Source organism: Jaculus jaculus, chromosome 20, assembly GCF_020740685.1.
Source record: "Jaculus jaculus isolate mJacJac1 chromosome 20, mJacJac1.mat.Y.cur, whole genome shotgun sequence".
In the NCBI taxonomy this organism is placed as follows: Eukaryota; Metazoa; Chordata; class Mammalia; order Rodentia; family Dipodidae; genus Jaculus; species Jaculus jaculus.
Genome location: NC_059121.1, coordinates 21806028 through 21821229, shown reverse-complemented (window position 1 = coordinate 21821229; position 15202 = coordinate 21806028). Strand labels below are relative to the sequence as shown.

At 43.7% G+C, this 15202-nt stretch overlaps 1 protein-coding gene across 3 annotated transcripts in view; it reads right to left on the bottom strand.

Annotated features, from left to right (window-relative positions):
• Ankrd55 (ankyrin repeat domain 55) overlaps positions 1-15202 on the bottom strand; it is a 110722-nt gene that overhangs the window by 30450 nt on the left and 65070 nt on the right. For all 3 annotated transcript variants that reach the window (XM_004664928.2, XM_045139019.1, XM_045139020.1), the window contains one exon: positions 8314-8498. In XM_004664928.2, the coding sequence (XP_004664985.2) occupies positions 8314-8498 (185 nt within the window). The remainder of the gene's footprint in view (positions 1-8313; positions 8499-15202) is intronic.

Sequence of the window (15202 nt, the reverse complement as noted above, 5' to 3'; positions counted from 1 at the left end):
GGCACATTGTCAAAGAAAATGCATAGACGGTAAAGAAACATATGAAGGGGCATTTGTTCAGTAGCACCTGTCAAGCCCGGCACGGGGGAATTATATGCCTATAATCTCAGCACTCAGGAGCCCGAGGCAGGAGGATTGCTATGAATTTGAGGCCAGACTCGACTACATAGTGAGTTCCAGTCTAACTTGTCTATAGAATGAGACCTTAATTCTCAGTGGGGAAATGCAAATTAAAACAAGGAGCTACCCCTGCATGCCTATGAAAATGATCAAAATAAGGAGAAAAAGAACAGCAAATGAAGAGAGTGGTAGATGATGGTGAAAATAAGGAGTAATTAGAACTTTCCTACAGCACCCAGTATTCCCAGATGATCTCCCATCCAAGGACTAAATCAGGCCCAACCATGCTTAGCTCCCGAGATTGGATGAGATCCAGCACATTCAAGGTCAGTACGGCTAGAGAGGGCGATCAGAACTCTCCTACGGCCCTGGTGGGAATGTAGAATGGGAACAGCCAGTCTGGAAAGCAGCCTGAGGGCCTCTTCTAAAGTTAACCATATCCCAACTGTCTGAGCCAGAAATCCCCTTGGTACTTAGAGAAGGGAAAGCTCACGATCACATAAGCATCTTTTCTGAAATGTCTACTGCAGAACCACTGTAATTCTCCACAGTGGGAACCAGCCCAGCGTCCTTCAACTGGTCAACGGCTATGTCGTGGTCCGTCTATATAGTGACATAAAGAACAAGTTACCAACGTGCGCAACAATACGGAATCTCAAATGCATTCTGCTCAGTGACATAAGTCAATCTCAGAAGGTTCCAAAGTGTACACAGGTGGGGTTTCCCTCATCTGAAACTCTGAACTGCCCCACAATCTGAAACTCTCTGCGCCCTGGCATCATGTCACATGTGGAAATCTCGACGCCTGACCCCCATTTGACAGAACAGAATCAAAACACAAGTGCACTAAAAATATCATGCAAAGTTATGTCCAGGCCGTGTGAATAAACAAATTTAGAGTTTAAACCTGGGTTTTATTCCAAGATTTCTTATTGCCTATATGTGAATCTTCCCAAATTCAGAAATCCAAAACACTTCTGACCCTAAGCTCTTTGGTTAAGGGACAGTTAACCTGTCTTCCTAATGGCATGACCTTCTTGAGAAGAAAAAACTATAAAGACGAACTAACCAGTGGTTTCCGGCCTTAACATGCTTGGCTATAGTTAATGGTGGAGTTAGTGGAATATTTCTGTACTTGGTTGAGCAAGGCTATGCCTGTTAAACTCACAGACTTGTACACCCCAAAAATAAATTCAAGTAGATATAAGTAACAAGAAAACCAGTATTTTCTTCAAGATTTATTTGGGTTGAAAAAATAAATAAATAGACTTGGCCTGTGTGTTGGCTAATACTGTCATGCTAGCATTCAGGACACCAAGGCAGCAGGATTGCAAGTCTGAGGCCAGCCTGGACTACATAATGAGCTCCTCTGTCTCTAAATAAAGAAATGAAAAGAAAACCAGTGCATGCGTCTAAGCATATTTTTTATGTGCAGTGGGGTGGGGTATGAATCTAATACATGACAAACTTTTTCCAACACCATTTATTAGTATGACTATAATATTTGGCAATCATGACCTATATATATATATATATATATATATATTTCTACATCTCTGTCTTCTCTTTAATGCAATAGTTGATTTTTACACAACTTTAGGGTGTGGCAGGGTAGATAAGAGAAATAATATTTTTCGCCTGCAAAGCGAAGTACAAACTTTAGAGCAGACCAGAAGCAAATTTATATATATATATATATATATATATATATATATATATATATATATATATATATATATATATATATTGAGCTGATCTTATAAAGGGAGTTGGTTCTCCAAACTAGACAGAGATTTTTCCCTCAGCTGTCAGGGCGGATGTGAATGAGGTTGATACAAGGGTTGGAGATGTAGCTGGGTGGTAGAGCATTGCCTAGCATGTGCAAGGCCCTGGCTTTGATCCCCGGTGCCCTTAGAAAATTGAGGTTGGTTAGTGCACAAAGAACTGGACTGGGCTAAAGAGATAGTTTAGTGGCTAAGGCACTTGCCTAGGAAGCCTAAGGTCCCAGGTTCTATTCCGTGGATCCACGTAAGCCAGATGCACATGGTGGCACATGCGTCTGGAGTTCATTTGCAGTGGCTGAAGCTCTGAAGTGCCCATTCTCTCTCCCTCTCTCTTAAATAAATAAAATAACGAGAAAGAAAAGAACTGGCCTGAAGAGCAATGGAGACCAGAGTTCATCTTCCTTAGTGGCGTTACCGAGAACCCGGGCCTACCTGTGTGGTGTGTCCAGCCGGTGGGCCTCCCTGGAGCCCAGGATATCCATGCTCCCAAGCACAGAATGGGAACATCTGTGCATCCACAAACCCGAGATGACAAAGAGAAAAGATAAGATGGCCATTCACATGTCTATCTTGCATATCTTGGTATTGTCAAAATTCCAGAACTGAGAAGGGAAGTGAATGTGTGGGAGGGAGAGGCTCAAAGAGGGCCGGGCTTAAATGTCTCACTAATCTATTGAGATGATTAAAATAGAAATTAGGGGGGCCGGAGAGGTGCTTGCATGCAAAGCCTAATGACCCAGATTTGATTTGGTGCATGCATCTGGAGTTTGTTGGCACAAGTCAGAGGCCCTGGCATGTCGATTCTCTCTTTTTCCTTGCACATAATTAAATAAATAAATATTTTAAAAATTAAAGTAAATGAGCTGTAGAGGTGGCTTAGCAGTTAAGGCGCTTGCTTGCTTGTGAAGCGTAAGGACCCCAGGTTCGATTCCCTAGTACCCACATAAGCACATGGTGGAAAGTGCACCTTTCCAGAGTTCTTTTGCAGTGCCTGTAGGACCTGGTGCACCTATTCTCTCTCTCTCACTTCCTCTTTCTCTCTCTCAAATAAATAACTAAAAATAAAATATTTAAAAAATAAAAAAAATAGCAATTAGGTTAGATAATATAAAACTTATAATGTTCAAAAATCGGGGTTGTGGCATAACATTCATTCTTGGCCTTGTGAATAACCTTTCCTTTTCCCTTGGATACACTTTTATTGTCCATGTATGAAGGAAATGAGAGCATTTCAGTCCGTGGGTCATCTATGGCTCCTACCAAGTACTGAGCACTATTCCTAGAAGGCTGCTTTTTGTGAAGTTGCTTTCCTTATCATACCACTGACAAAGTAATTCTGTGCACTAGCATACTCTGACCTTTTAAAGCTCTGTGAGTAGAAATGTGAATTTGGGCAACTCATTTTGGTAACCTGTCTGAGTACGTCCTTAAGTACTCCACTGTACATCAAAACTTTGTTCTGGGGCTGGAGAGATGGCTTAGTTGTTAAGGTACTTGCCTGCGAAGCCTAAGGACCCATGTTCGACTCTACAGATCCCATGTAAGCCAGACACACAGTGCAAGGTTGTACATGCCCACTAGGCGATGCAATTGTCTGGAGTTCAATTGCAGTGGCTGAGGCCTTGATGCACCAATCAATTCTCTCCCTCTCTCTCTCTCTCTTTCTCTCTTACTCTCTCTAAAATAAAAAGAAAATCAAATTAGCCAGATGTGGTGGTGCACACCTTTAATCCCAGCACTAGGGAGGCATAGGTAGGAGGATCGCCTTGAGTTTGAGGCCGGCCTGAGACTAAATAGTGAATTCCAGGTCAGCCTGAACTAGTGTAGACCTGACCTCAAAAAAACAATAAATAAATAAGTTAAATTAAATTAAATTAAAAAACCTTTGTTTTGCAATAAGTCTGAGAAGCAAAGGCACAGATGAAACATATATTGAGTTAACATGCTACATCTTTTCAGAGTATCTTTTAAAAATATTTATTTTTATTTATTTATTAGAGACAGAGAAAGGGAGAAAGAGATAGTGAGATTGGGCGCATCAGGGCCTCTAGCCACTACAAACGAACTCCAGACTCATGTGCCACCATGTGAATCTGGCTTACGTGGGTACTGGGGAATTGAACCTTGGTCCTTAGGCTTCTCAGGCATGCGCCTTAACCACTAAGCCATCTCTCCAGCATGTTTCAGAGTATCTTTAAAGAAATTCTTCTTCATTAAGTATAGATCTATGCTGTTCTGTGCCTATTTTCTTTTGGAAGGTATAGACTTGTAATTGCTTAGAAATTGCTACTAGATGGCTGGAGGGATAGCTTAGCAGTTAAGACACTTGCCTGCAAAGCCACGAGATCCAGGTTTGATTTCCCAGGACCCACGTAAGCCAGATGCACAAGGTGGTGCATGCTTCTGGAGTTCGTTTGCAGTGGCTTGAAGGCCCTGGTGCACTCATTCTCCCTCTATCTGCATCTTTATCTCTCTCTCAAATAAATAAAATAAATAAATAAATAAAGTTTTAAAAAAGAAATTGCTACTAGATCAGAAAGGGACTGGAATTTGATTCTAGTTACGGATTTATTCGAGGTTGAATAGGTCACATTTTGGCCAATGTCCCATCACACTGTGTGGCCCTGACTTCCTTCTGGTGAGTAGGGTCAGAAAGACAAAGAGCAAGATGACAGTCGTATGACTCAGTGTGGAAGTGGGTGAGCCCAGGAGGAGGTAAGGAGGACATGGTAGGCAAGGCCTTATGATAGAGCCTGAGGCCTGGGGAGAAGGGTGCTCTGGAGAGAACCACAGTGTTCGATATGGAAGCACCTGAGGGTGGTCAGAGAAAGCTTGGTCAGGGTCATCTGTAAAGGGGCTTGGACATGAGTGTGTGCAGAGTATCCACACATTCAGTGTGGCCTGCTGGTCCTTGTGTGTGACAGACTGCATCCTCTGTAAACACACCCTCCTCATGTTGCTGCTGTGGGGCAGCGATTTTGTGACTTATGATTGGCCATCTATTTTTTTCAGTACAACGATCTATCTGAATGGGACAGACACGATGTGCTCCGTTCTATGGGAGAGAGGTCTCCAGACAATATTTATTTCTAAACAAGACGAGGCAACAGCGGATCATGCTTCCCCGTTTAGAAGATATATCGCCAATACATTCAGTCGATGGAGGAGGGTTGGGCATTGCTTCAGTTGAGCTTACCAACACGTGACAATTCACTTTGAAGGTTTGGGAAATCAATCCTTCCTTATACGTGTTCAGACCAGTGCTTTTAATTCCTCTACCACTATGGAAGAGGTCTAGAAGCATAGGTGGAAGACATCAGTTTTTCTGCCATGAAAGAAGCGCACGTAGATAACCTCTGATGCGTGGAACCAAGACTAACACGGGGCACCCATTCCACGCTGTCTGAGCGGCAGGGCCTCTCTTATCTCAAAGCGGCGGGATGGTTCCGAAAACACGGCTCGCGGGTCTCAGCTGTCACAGTGGGGGAGCTGAAGGTGAGGACTGGGATCTGCGAGGCACAGGGAATGGCACAGAGACAAGAGCGGGCAGCGTGGGGGGGGGGGTCTCTGGATGACGTGGCATTTGATGCAAGGGCGCAGCACCCGTCCAAGTGATCTCTAGCCAAGGAATAGTTTATGAAACATGTAAACATCCCCCAGAGATTTCCCAGAAACATGCACGGAGGGGAACCTGATAAAAGGCTGTCTTCCCTGGAGACAAATGAACTGCTCATTGAAGTGAATTATGACCTCGCGGATGATGAAATCTGGGCCGTGTAAAACACACAGGCTGTTTTTTGAGTTAGGCAATTTTTGTGCCACAAATCTTAGGTGAGTGCCACAAGATCTTAACTGTCATAGATTTATGATGTGCCTTTATCTTTAATTTTCAAGGTAGGGTCTTGCTCTGGCCCAGGCTGACCTGGAATTCACTATGTAGTCTCAGGGTGGTCTCAAACTCACAGGGTTCTTCCTACCTCTGCCCCCCTCCCTAGTGCTGGGATTAAAAGTGTGAGCCACCGTGCCTGGCTATGGTACGGTTTTGACTGGTTTGATAAAGTCCATATTGTAGCCCATGCTAGCCTGAAACTATGTTACCCAGGCTGGCCTCAACCTTGCAGCAATCCTCCTGCCTCAGCTTTCCAAGTGCTGGGGATTATGGGCATGAACCGCCATGCCTGGCTTTGTGATATTCTTTGACAAGTCCCTCTAACGGCTGGGCCATCTGTTCGGCACGGTGTGCTCAGTGCCGTAATAGTCTCTCTCTCCCTCATCACAGTTTCACTTTTCTTTCTTCCCCACAAAAAAACTTGCTTTTGAAAACTAGTTATCTAGGAAGGAGGGAAAGAAAGGAAGAGAAGTCAGAGTGATTGCACAAGCCTCAAGCCGATGAAAACTCTGAGCAATTCAATTATGAACAGAAACTTAAAGTTTCCAGAAGGAAGCATAGTTTTATGTCCCATGGCAGAAAATATCGACCAAGATGGCGACACCAAAATGAATTGGCTGGTGCATGAGACCCTTGGGGTGAGCTTTGGAGCAGGAGCTAAGCCTTCCTTAAAATCCTGCCTCCCTCTAAACTCTCATCTGATTTCATCTTGCTGTATTGTTTTGCGTCCTACCTTTGCTTTCTTCCCAGAAGCCCAGGAAAGCTGATATTCTTTGCTAAATATGGGGTACTGTACAGTGGGAAAATACCCTTGTTTTGAGATACTTCTAGTAGGATTTTGTATTTTAAATTTATTTTTATATTGTTATTTATGAGAGAGAGAGTGCGTGCGAGAGAATGGGCTTGCCAGGGCCTTCTGCCACTGCAAATGAACTCCACATGCATACGCCACCTGTGCATCTGGCTTACATGGGTCCTGGGGAAACAAACCTGAGTCCTCAGGGTTTGCAGGCAAGTTCATGAATGGCTAAGCCATCTCTCCAGCCCTCTTAACAGTATTTTGAGAGAGAGAAACTTCCTTTCATCTTTCTTTTCTGAAATGTGGTAGTTTCTCCTTCTTATGGACCATTCATCTTTTTTCATTTCATGTTACTAACATCCTACTTTTTTTTCTTTTTTGTTTTTTCTCTTCAGTTTTTTAAATATTTATTCATTTGACAGAAAAAGAGGGAGAGAGAGAATGGGCACACCAGGGCCTCCAGCCACTGCAAACAAACTCAAGACGTGTGTAATCCCTTGTACATCTGGCTAACATGGGTCCTGGGGAATCGAACCTGAGTCCTTTGGCTTTGCAGGCAAACGCCTTAACTGCTAAGCCATCCCTCCAGCCCACATCCTATTTTATCTTCTCAGGCTTGATACTTGCTTTTAGGAAAAGTATAATTTTTTTAAAAAAAAAATTATTTATTTATTTGAGAGAGACAGAGGCAGAGAGAACAAGAGAGAGAATGTGCATGTCAGGGCCTCCAGCCACTGCAAACAAACTCCAGATGTATGTGCCACCTTGTGCAACTGGCTTACTTGGGTTCTGGGGAACAGAACCTGGGTCCATTGGCTTCACAGGCAAGTGCCTTAACTACTAAGTCATCTCTCCAACCCAGAAAAAAAAAAAATCGAGTTTTAATGATTTAGACACTTAGTCAAAATCATCAGGTTAGCCAACGTCAGCTTCTGAGAACTCGGTGGAACATAAGAAATTTTATCCTTCTGTTAAAAGAATTTCAGATATCAGGGCCTTTTAGTGAGACATCTGAAATTATGATAAACAGGGTGGCTCACTTTGCATGTTAATAGAAGCAGTACAGATGTACCCCCAAACAGTGTGTAAGCCTTATACTTCTTTTCAATAGTTTCATTTGTTGTGATGTTTGTGTTATATTTCCCTGGGCTCAGTACAAAAGTCAAGTTCTAAACTAGGAAGACGTAGGAGCAACCCTTCCCTGAGGTGCTGACTGGCTCTGTGACATAAGCCTTTCTGCCTTAGTGACCCCGGCCTTCCTTTTCCAGCCAGTACACTTTCATTGAACAAAAACAAAACAAGTCTGACAAGATCCATTAGTTTTCAACAACAACAACAAACCTCTCTCATACCCTTGTCTGATAAGAACTTGTTGACCCAGCCATGAGGAAGAAAACAGAAGTTACATTAGGAACAAAAAAAAAAAAAAGGCCTATAGGAGGAAGTTATTCTATGGAAAAGCCTTCTGCAAATACTGGAGGCATCTACTTACTGAACAGTGGAAAATCTGACAAAACCTGCAGTCAACAGCGTTTCTTTCCATAACGTTTCTTTTCCTTCTCTTACTAAAATACTGCAATGTTTCTTATCGTGAAGCACACCTTTTACCAGCAAAAGGCATATAGTCAGATAGGCTGGCCCCTTAAGCATCTTTATTTCAAGGTAAATTCTGGGGACGATGACGGGGTCATTCCCAGCATTTTCTCAGTTGCCATGGATACCTGTCATCCACATCCAGAGCCTGCAGGTTACACTCGGGGACCTTCGCCAGTTCGTTGATGATGTCACCGAACCCTGCGGCTGCTGCGACGTGAACACACGTCTTCCCGCTCTCATCGTCCTGGTTGATTATGGATGGGCCCTGATGGTGGCTCAGGATGATGGAACACAGCATTCTGTTGCCACTCTGGAGAAAAAGAGGCAGAGAAAGTCCATCACCAACATTCCAGAGCTTTTCCTGTCTACGCCTGTTGAGAGATTTCGGAAGGGCATACTCTAAACAAATCATCATTAAAAGGACAAAGTTATGAAAATTTAGATTTTTTTCTTCTCCCATAGCTGGGGATTAAAAGCCAAGGTCTCACACACGCTAGGCAAGCACCATGCAACCAAACTAAACCCAGATTCAAGACTTTTAAAAATTTAATTTAATTTAATTTTTAGAGAAAAAGAGAGGAAAGAGAGTGCACAGGGGCCTCAGCCACTGCAATTGGATCTAGACAATTGCGCCACCTAGTGGGCATGCGTGACCTTGTGCTTGCCTCACCTTTGTGTGTCTGGCTTATGTGGGATCTGGAGATTCGAGCATGGGTCCTTAGGCTTTGAAGGTGCGCCTTAACCACTAAGCCATCTCTCCAGCCCCAGACTAAAGTTTTGAATTAGCTTTATGTATTTTTATCCTACAGGCAACACTAAATTCCATAATTAGTATTTCAGTGGTCTGAGAAAAAAGAATGGTTCTTTTTGGGGGGTTTTATTTTTGAGATAGGATTTCACTCTAGCTTTGGCTGATCTGGAACTCACCATGTAGACCAGGCTGGCTACAAACTTGTGGCAATCCTTTGCCTTTGCCCTCTATGACTGCTGGTACCATAGGTGTGTGAACCTTCATGTTCAACCTAAAGTTGTTTTTAAAGATAGATAACGGATGGGAAAAAAAAAATCAAAAACACAGAACAAAAAAGCATAGTGGGGCTGGAGAGATGATGGCTCAGTGATTAAAGGCACTTGCTTCCAAAACCTGACGATCCATGTTCAAATCCTGAGGACCCATGTAAACCCAGATGTACAGAGTGGTGCATGTATCTGGAGTTTGTTAGCAGTGGTAGGAGGCCCTGGCACACCCATATTCTCTCTCTCTTAAATAAAAATTAATAAAAATATAAAAAAAAGAAACAGATTGGTGATTTCAAAGTTAATTTCCTTATAAGGAGGAGAAAGAGACTAGACAATGGGAAGACAGATGACTGGTCTATTTGCATATGCCAGGTTATGTTTGGAAAAGACTGAGGGATGAAGAACTAAAGGAGAACTTCATTACCATGTGGGTTGGCCTGTGAGAAACTTGGCTGTGGTTTCTCTCTCCTGGTTTCTAAGGTTAGATAACAACTTAACTTAGCTTTGGTGAGGTAGAAGTTAAGTGTCATGACTCTGTTTTGACTTCTAATCCCTTCTGTTGTGACCCAGTTGTAAAAGTCCAGTCCAAAAAAAAAAAAGAAAGAAAAATAAAAAAGACCTCCCATAATTTTATTTAATTATTCCAATAAATTTCCACTTGTCTTAATTCTACGCAGGTATTTTTTGTGCGTGTATGTCCCATTGGAGCCAAATCGTCTTTCATAACTAGTGAGCTGAAGATGGGCTGGCTATAGATGTTAACTAACCTCAAAGCTAGCCTGACAGATGAGCTACCTAGACTACAATTTGCTCACTCTATCTGCTCATTTGGCCTCCCCATTTTGCTAGGAAGGTTGACCATGGAGAAGGTGGCATAGCTAATTTTAATATTAACACACTAACTATGATGATTACTGACACAAAGATGCAGAAAAAAAAATGGTTGTTCCTCACATCATGGTGGATCACTCGACCTGTCCTAGTATTTTATTTATTTTATTTTATTTTAGAGACAGAGACAAAGAGGGATGGATGGAGGGAGAGAGAGACAGAGACAGAGACAGAGAGAATGAAGGGGTAACCTAGGGCCTCTCACCACTGCAAACGAACTCCAGGCACATGTGCCACCTTGTGCATCTGGCTCATGTAGATTCTGGGGACTTGAACCTGGCTGGGTCCTTAGGCTTTTCAGGCAAGTGCCTTAACTGCTAAGCCACCTCTTCAGTCCCTATTGCTGTGTGTGTGTGTTTAATTTTCATTTTATTACACTGTGATTTTTATTATCTATTTAGCCTGGTGCTCCTTGGGGTAGGAATTCTGACTATGAACGCAGAACCTTGCAGGCCCGGGCAGATCCCACAACAGGACACCTGCTGGGCTTGGTTCTCTCAGAGGCAAGTCCTGACCCCTGCCAGGCCAGAAGGCAGCAGAAAATGGGCAGAGGCTGAGGAATAAGCTCCCCAGAATCAGTTCTAGGGAGGTTGAAAGGCAAAAACAGTGTGATCAGACTCTCCACTGTCCTGTAAGACTTCACTTAGGAAACAAACTGAGAATTCTGAGGTGGTGACCACAGAGCACTCTTCCCTAAGCACCCTGTGCCCTCCAAGACACCGGGTATACAATGACATAACCAGAGAGCAAGCCAGACCTTGTCTACAAAATTCTTTTTTTTCTCTCTTTCTTTCACATACCCTCTTAACATCCTTTCTCTTTCTCCACCCATCCTTTGTTCTACAAGAACTTTCTTCTAGTTGGATCAATTGCCATGGTCTATGCACGCCTGTCGTAAGTCAGATATGTTAATGTACCGCAGCTTTCATCAATTTTTCAAAGATTCTTTCAGTTGATATAACTGAATGCATTTTGAAGGGGTCTGAAATACATCTGAAACAGTCAGCATACTATTCCTGAAAAGCACCAGCCACTGAAAGCAGGAACAAGTGACAGCTCAGTGAATATTTATTTTATTTACAGTTTCCTGGAAGAGTAAAGGAATTCAGGTTGCCAACGTGACTCAAGGAGTGAAACGCCCTATTACTGTTTCCCTTCTTTGTGGAAGATGGAGCTTTAAGGCTAGATGACCGACAACAGAAAAAAAAAAGTTACTCCTCACCTCTCTGCCCCTTCTCCTCACCTGACCCTTGGCAGGCGTCGCTTGGAAGTAGCAGCAGCCCAGGGCCCCTTGGAAGCTCTAATACAATTCCACTGCATGCTATGCTTCTCTTCCAAAACACCTTTTGTCTTGAATGTTCCAGGCAATTCCTTTCCTGCTCATTACACTTACGTTTTCCTTGTCTTTATAACAAAACCATCCCCCAAAATAATAGTGATAGTTGCATTGATGGATAGAATATTCCCTGCTTGGTCACTTCTTTTTTTTAAAATTTTATTAGTTGTATACATAGCATGTAAACAGCTATGTTGGTACCCTCATTAGCCTCCTCTCCGTCCTCCCTACTCCGAAGGGACCCTCCTCATTGAGGGCCGCTCCATAAACCCATCCCAGGAAGCAATGATTATGACCGTCTCCTGAGTGGAGAGATCAGAGAATGAAGGGGAGGAGGAACTATGGAAATTTGCCCAAGGTGCTCACAGCTAAGAACTTTGCTGAGCCAGGATTGACTCTGTAGATGCCCTGTGCTTTGGTCTGGGAGGAACAGGATCCTGCATTTTCATAGTCACTGCTGCCTGGACCCTTCGACATGAGCCTTGCCAACGGAGCCCCGCCTTCTGGGAGTTAGTTATACAGGAGACACCTTAAAGGCCTCTTCTAGGAAGGTTGCTGTAGGTGTCCTTCTGAGAATGCAAGGAGCCCAACAGGAGCTCAAGGCCAGGGATGATGGTCTCTGGTCACTTCTTAGCACTCTGTACTGAGTCTCAGGCCAAGGGAGGCTCCGGCCTCAGAGGTCAGGGAGGACCACAGAGACCTGGAAACGACAGGAGAAAAAGAAAGTGGAAACCTGCTAAATTCCCATGGCCAGATGGGCCACAGGCAGAACAGTGGGACTGTTACCAAATCAGAAAAGTGCTACTGTATATTTTCTGTCCTTGGGGAACTCCCAGATAGATTCTGCACTGCACTCAGTAGACTTACTGGACCACGGTTTTTTTGCTTTATTGTATTTTATTTACTTTCCTTGCTTTTTGTCCATCGTGTTGACGTCATGGATTCTAAAAACCTGGTCCTGGCTGTTTTATCTTTACCTCCGGTGATGGGAGCGAGTTGGGGAAGAGCCTGACTTCAAAGTCTTGCCCAGGATTTTGCTTCAGGTAGATTGGTAAAAAAATCAAAAACAAAATTCCAATTTCGTGACTGTAAACCCTTTAAAAATATTTTATTTATTTCTCAGAGAGAGAAAGAGAGAAAATAGGTACACCAGGGCCTCTAGCCAGTGCAAATGAACTTCAGATGCATGTGCCACCTTGTGCATTTGGCTTACGTGGGTCCTGGAGAAATGAACCTAAGTCCTCAGGCTTTACAGGCAAGCACCTTAGCTGCTAAGCCATCTTTCCAGCCCCTATAAACCCTTTTTATTTTAAGTGACTTAAAATATATTTTATTTTAATTAATCTATTTATTTGACAGAGAGAGAGAGAGAGAGAGAGAGAGAGAGAGAATGGGTGCACCAGGGCCTCCAGCCACTGCAAACGAACTCCAGATGCATGCACCCCCTTGTGCATCTGGCTAATGTGGGTCCTGGGGAATTGAACCTGGGTCCTTTGGCTTTGCAGGGAAACGTCTTAACCACTAAGCCATCGCTCCAGCCCTTAAGTGACTTTTAATGGGGGTTTAGTGGGAAGCATAGAGCTAGTTGGGTACTAATATATGTCTGGTGAACTGAGATAGTTAAATTTCATTGTTAACTGGATTTAGAATCACTGTGGAGGCCCACCTCTGGGTATGTCTATGTGTTTAATTGAGGTGGGAAGACCCACCCTGAATGTGGGCAGTTTAGCATCATCCCACAGGCTGACTCAAAAGAAGAAAGTGAGCTGAGCACTAGACTCCATCTTCCTCTGCTTCCTGACTGCGGACATGACGTGAACAGCTGCCGCAACCTCCTGCCGCCATGTCTTCTCCTGCATGGTAGAAAAAGGATCTAGTCTTTTAAAAAAAATATTTTATTTATTAGTTTCCTTGAGATGAGAGAGGGAATGGGTGTGTCAGGACTTCTAGCCACTGCAAACAAACTCCAGATGCACGCGCCACCATGTATATCTGGCTTACATGGGTTCTGGAGAGTCAAACCTAGTTCCTGAGGCTTCTCAGGCAATCGTCTTGACCACTAATCCATCTTTGCAGCCCTCCCATGGCTTTTGAAGCTCATATATCTCCATGTCAGTTTACTCTCACTCTCCCTGGGGTTGTGTTTAAATAGCCTCTTCATTACTCTCATGTCCGTTACTCCCATCTGAAGATTTCACCTCCTCACTGTTGGGTTCCCTGACCTCGACAGTGAGAAGAGAAAGAATGGGAGAGAGGAGAGAGGCCTAGGGAGACAGGACTGGGAGTGACAGGATGGAGCGGTGTCACGAGCAGCTCGGTGTGAAGGGTGATCAAGAAGCCCTTTGACTTGGGCTACTAGGAGGATGAGCTGTTAGAGAAAAACGACACCGCAGATGAGCTTAGCCATGTGGAGTTAAGAGGCTTGAATGGGGGCTGGAGAGATGGCTTAGCGGTTAAGCACTTGCCTGTGAAGCCTAAGGACCCCGGTTCGAGGCTCGGTTCCCCAGGTCCCACGTAGGCCAGATGCACAAGGGGGCGCACGCGTCTGGAGTTCGTTTGCAGAGGCTGGAAGCCCTGGCGCGCCCATTCTCTCTCTCTCTCTCCCTCTATCTATCTTTCTCTCTGTGTCTGTCGCTCTCAAATAAATAAATAAAAAATTTTTTAAAAAAAGAGGCTTGAATGGGAAACTGTGGGAAGATCCTCAGTAGTGCTGGAAATGTGGGCTTAGAGTTAGGAGAGGTCAGAGCTGGAGTTATTCATCTGGCAATCTTCTGCACTGGATGCCAGCTGAAGGAACTGGAAAGAAAAACTTGGGCTACACTTTGGTCCAGCGGAGGCGCGAGGACACACCTGTGCAGACCCTTGCTTACGTCAGCTCTGGTCCATCAGGCCATGCCATCCCCTGGGCAGGCGGGGGAGTGAGAAAACGTCAATGCGCTGTCTGTCGGGTCCTGGGTCGTGGGAGCAGAAACTCGATTTCATTTACTTTCAGGCCTAGTATTTCAAATCATTACTGCATTGGTTGCTTCTATCAAATACACAGGCTTTATTCTTTCTAATCATTATAGCTTTCAGTTGGATCTCCTATGGTCCAAGACAGAAAACAGGAAGTTGAGTCACAGGAAGAAATGACAATGGGAAATAGACTTATTCATGTGAGAATCTTTAAAGCACAATGCCAGTTCTGTGTCACATAAATGGGCAAGAAGACTAAAAATGGCAAGGGCAACGATGATTTCAGCTGACCTTTGGGATATTTTCTGACCTTGCTCTTTGCAGCAAAAAGGGAAGAATGTAAATTGAGAATTTTACTACTCCACAGGGAAGGAAGATCGAAGGTTCTCTAGACCTGTGCACCTTACTTTTGGGGTAGTTACTCAGTCTCATGGGGAACTGAAGAAAACTGTGGTCTCCTTCCTCAAAACAAACAAACAAACAAACAAAAAATTAATGCCAGGGCTAGAGAGATGGCTCAGTGGCTAAGGCACTTGCCTGCGAAGTTTATCAGCCTGAGTTCCATTCCCCAGTGTCCCTGTAAAGCCAGATGCACAAGGTGGTGCATGCATCTGGAGTGAGTCCCTAGTGTGCCCCTTCTCTCTGTGTGTCTCTTTTCTCTCTATCTCTCTTTGCTTGCAAGACAATAAATAAAAATATTTTTTAAAAATGAATGCACACATACCACCAGCACACATACAATGTTAGATACAATTGTGGATTTAAATTAAAATTTTTTTATTCATTTATTTATTAGAGAGAGAGGAGAGAGA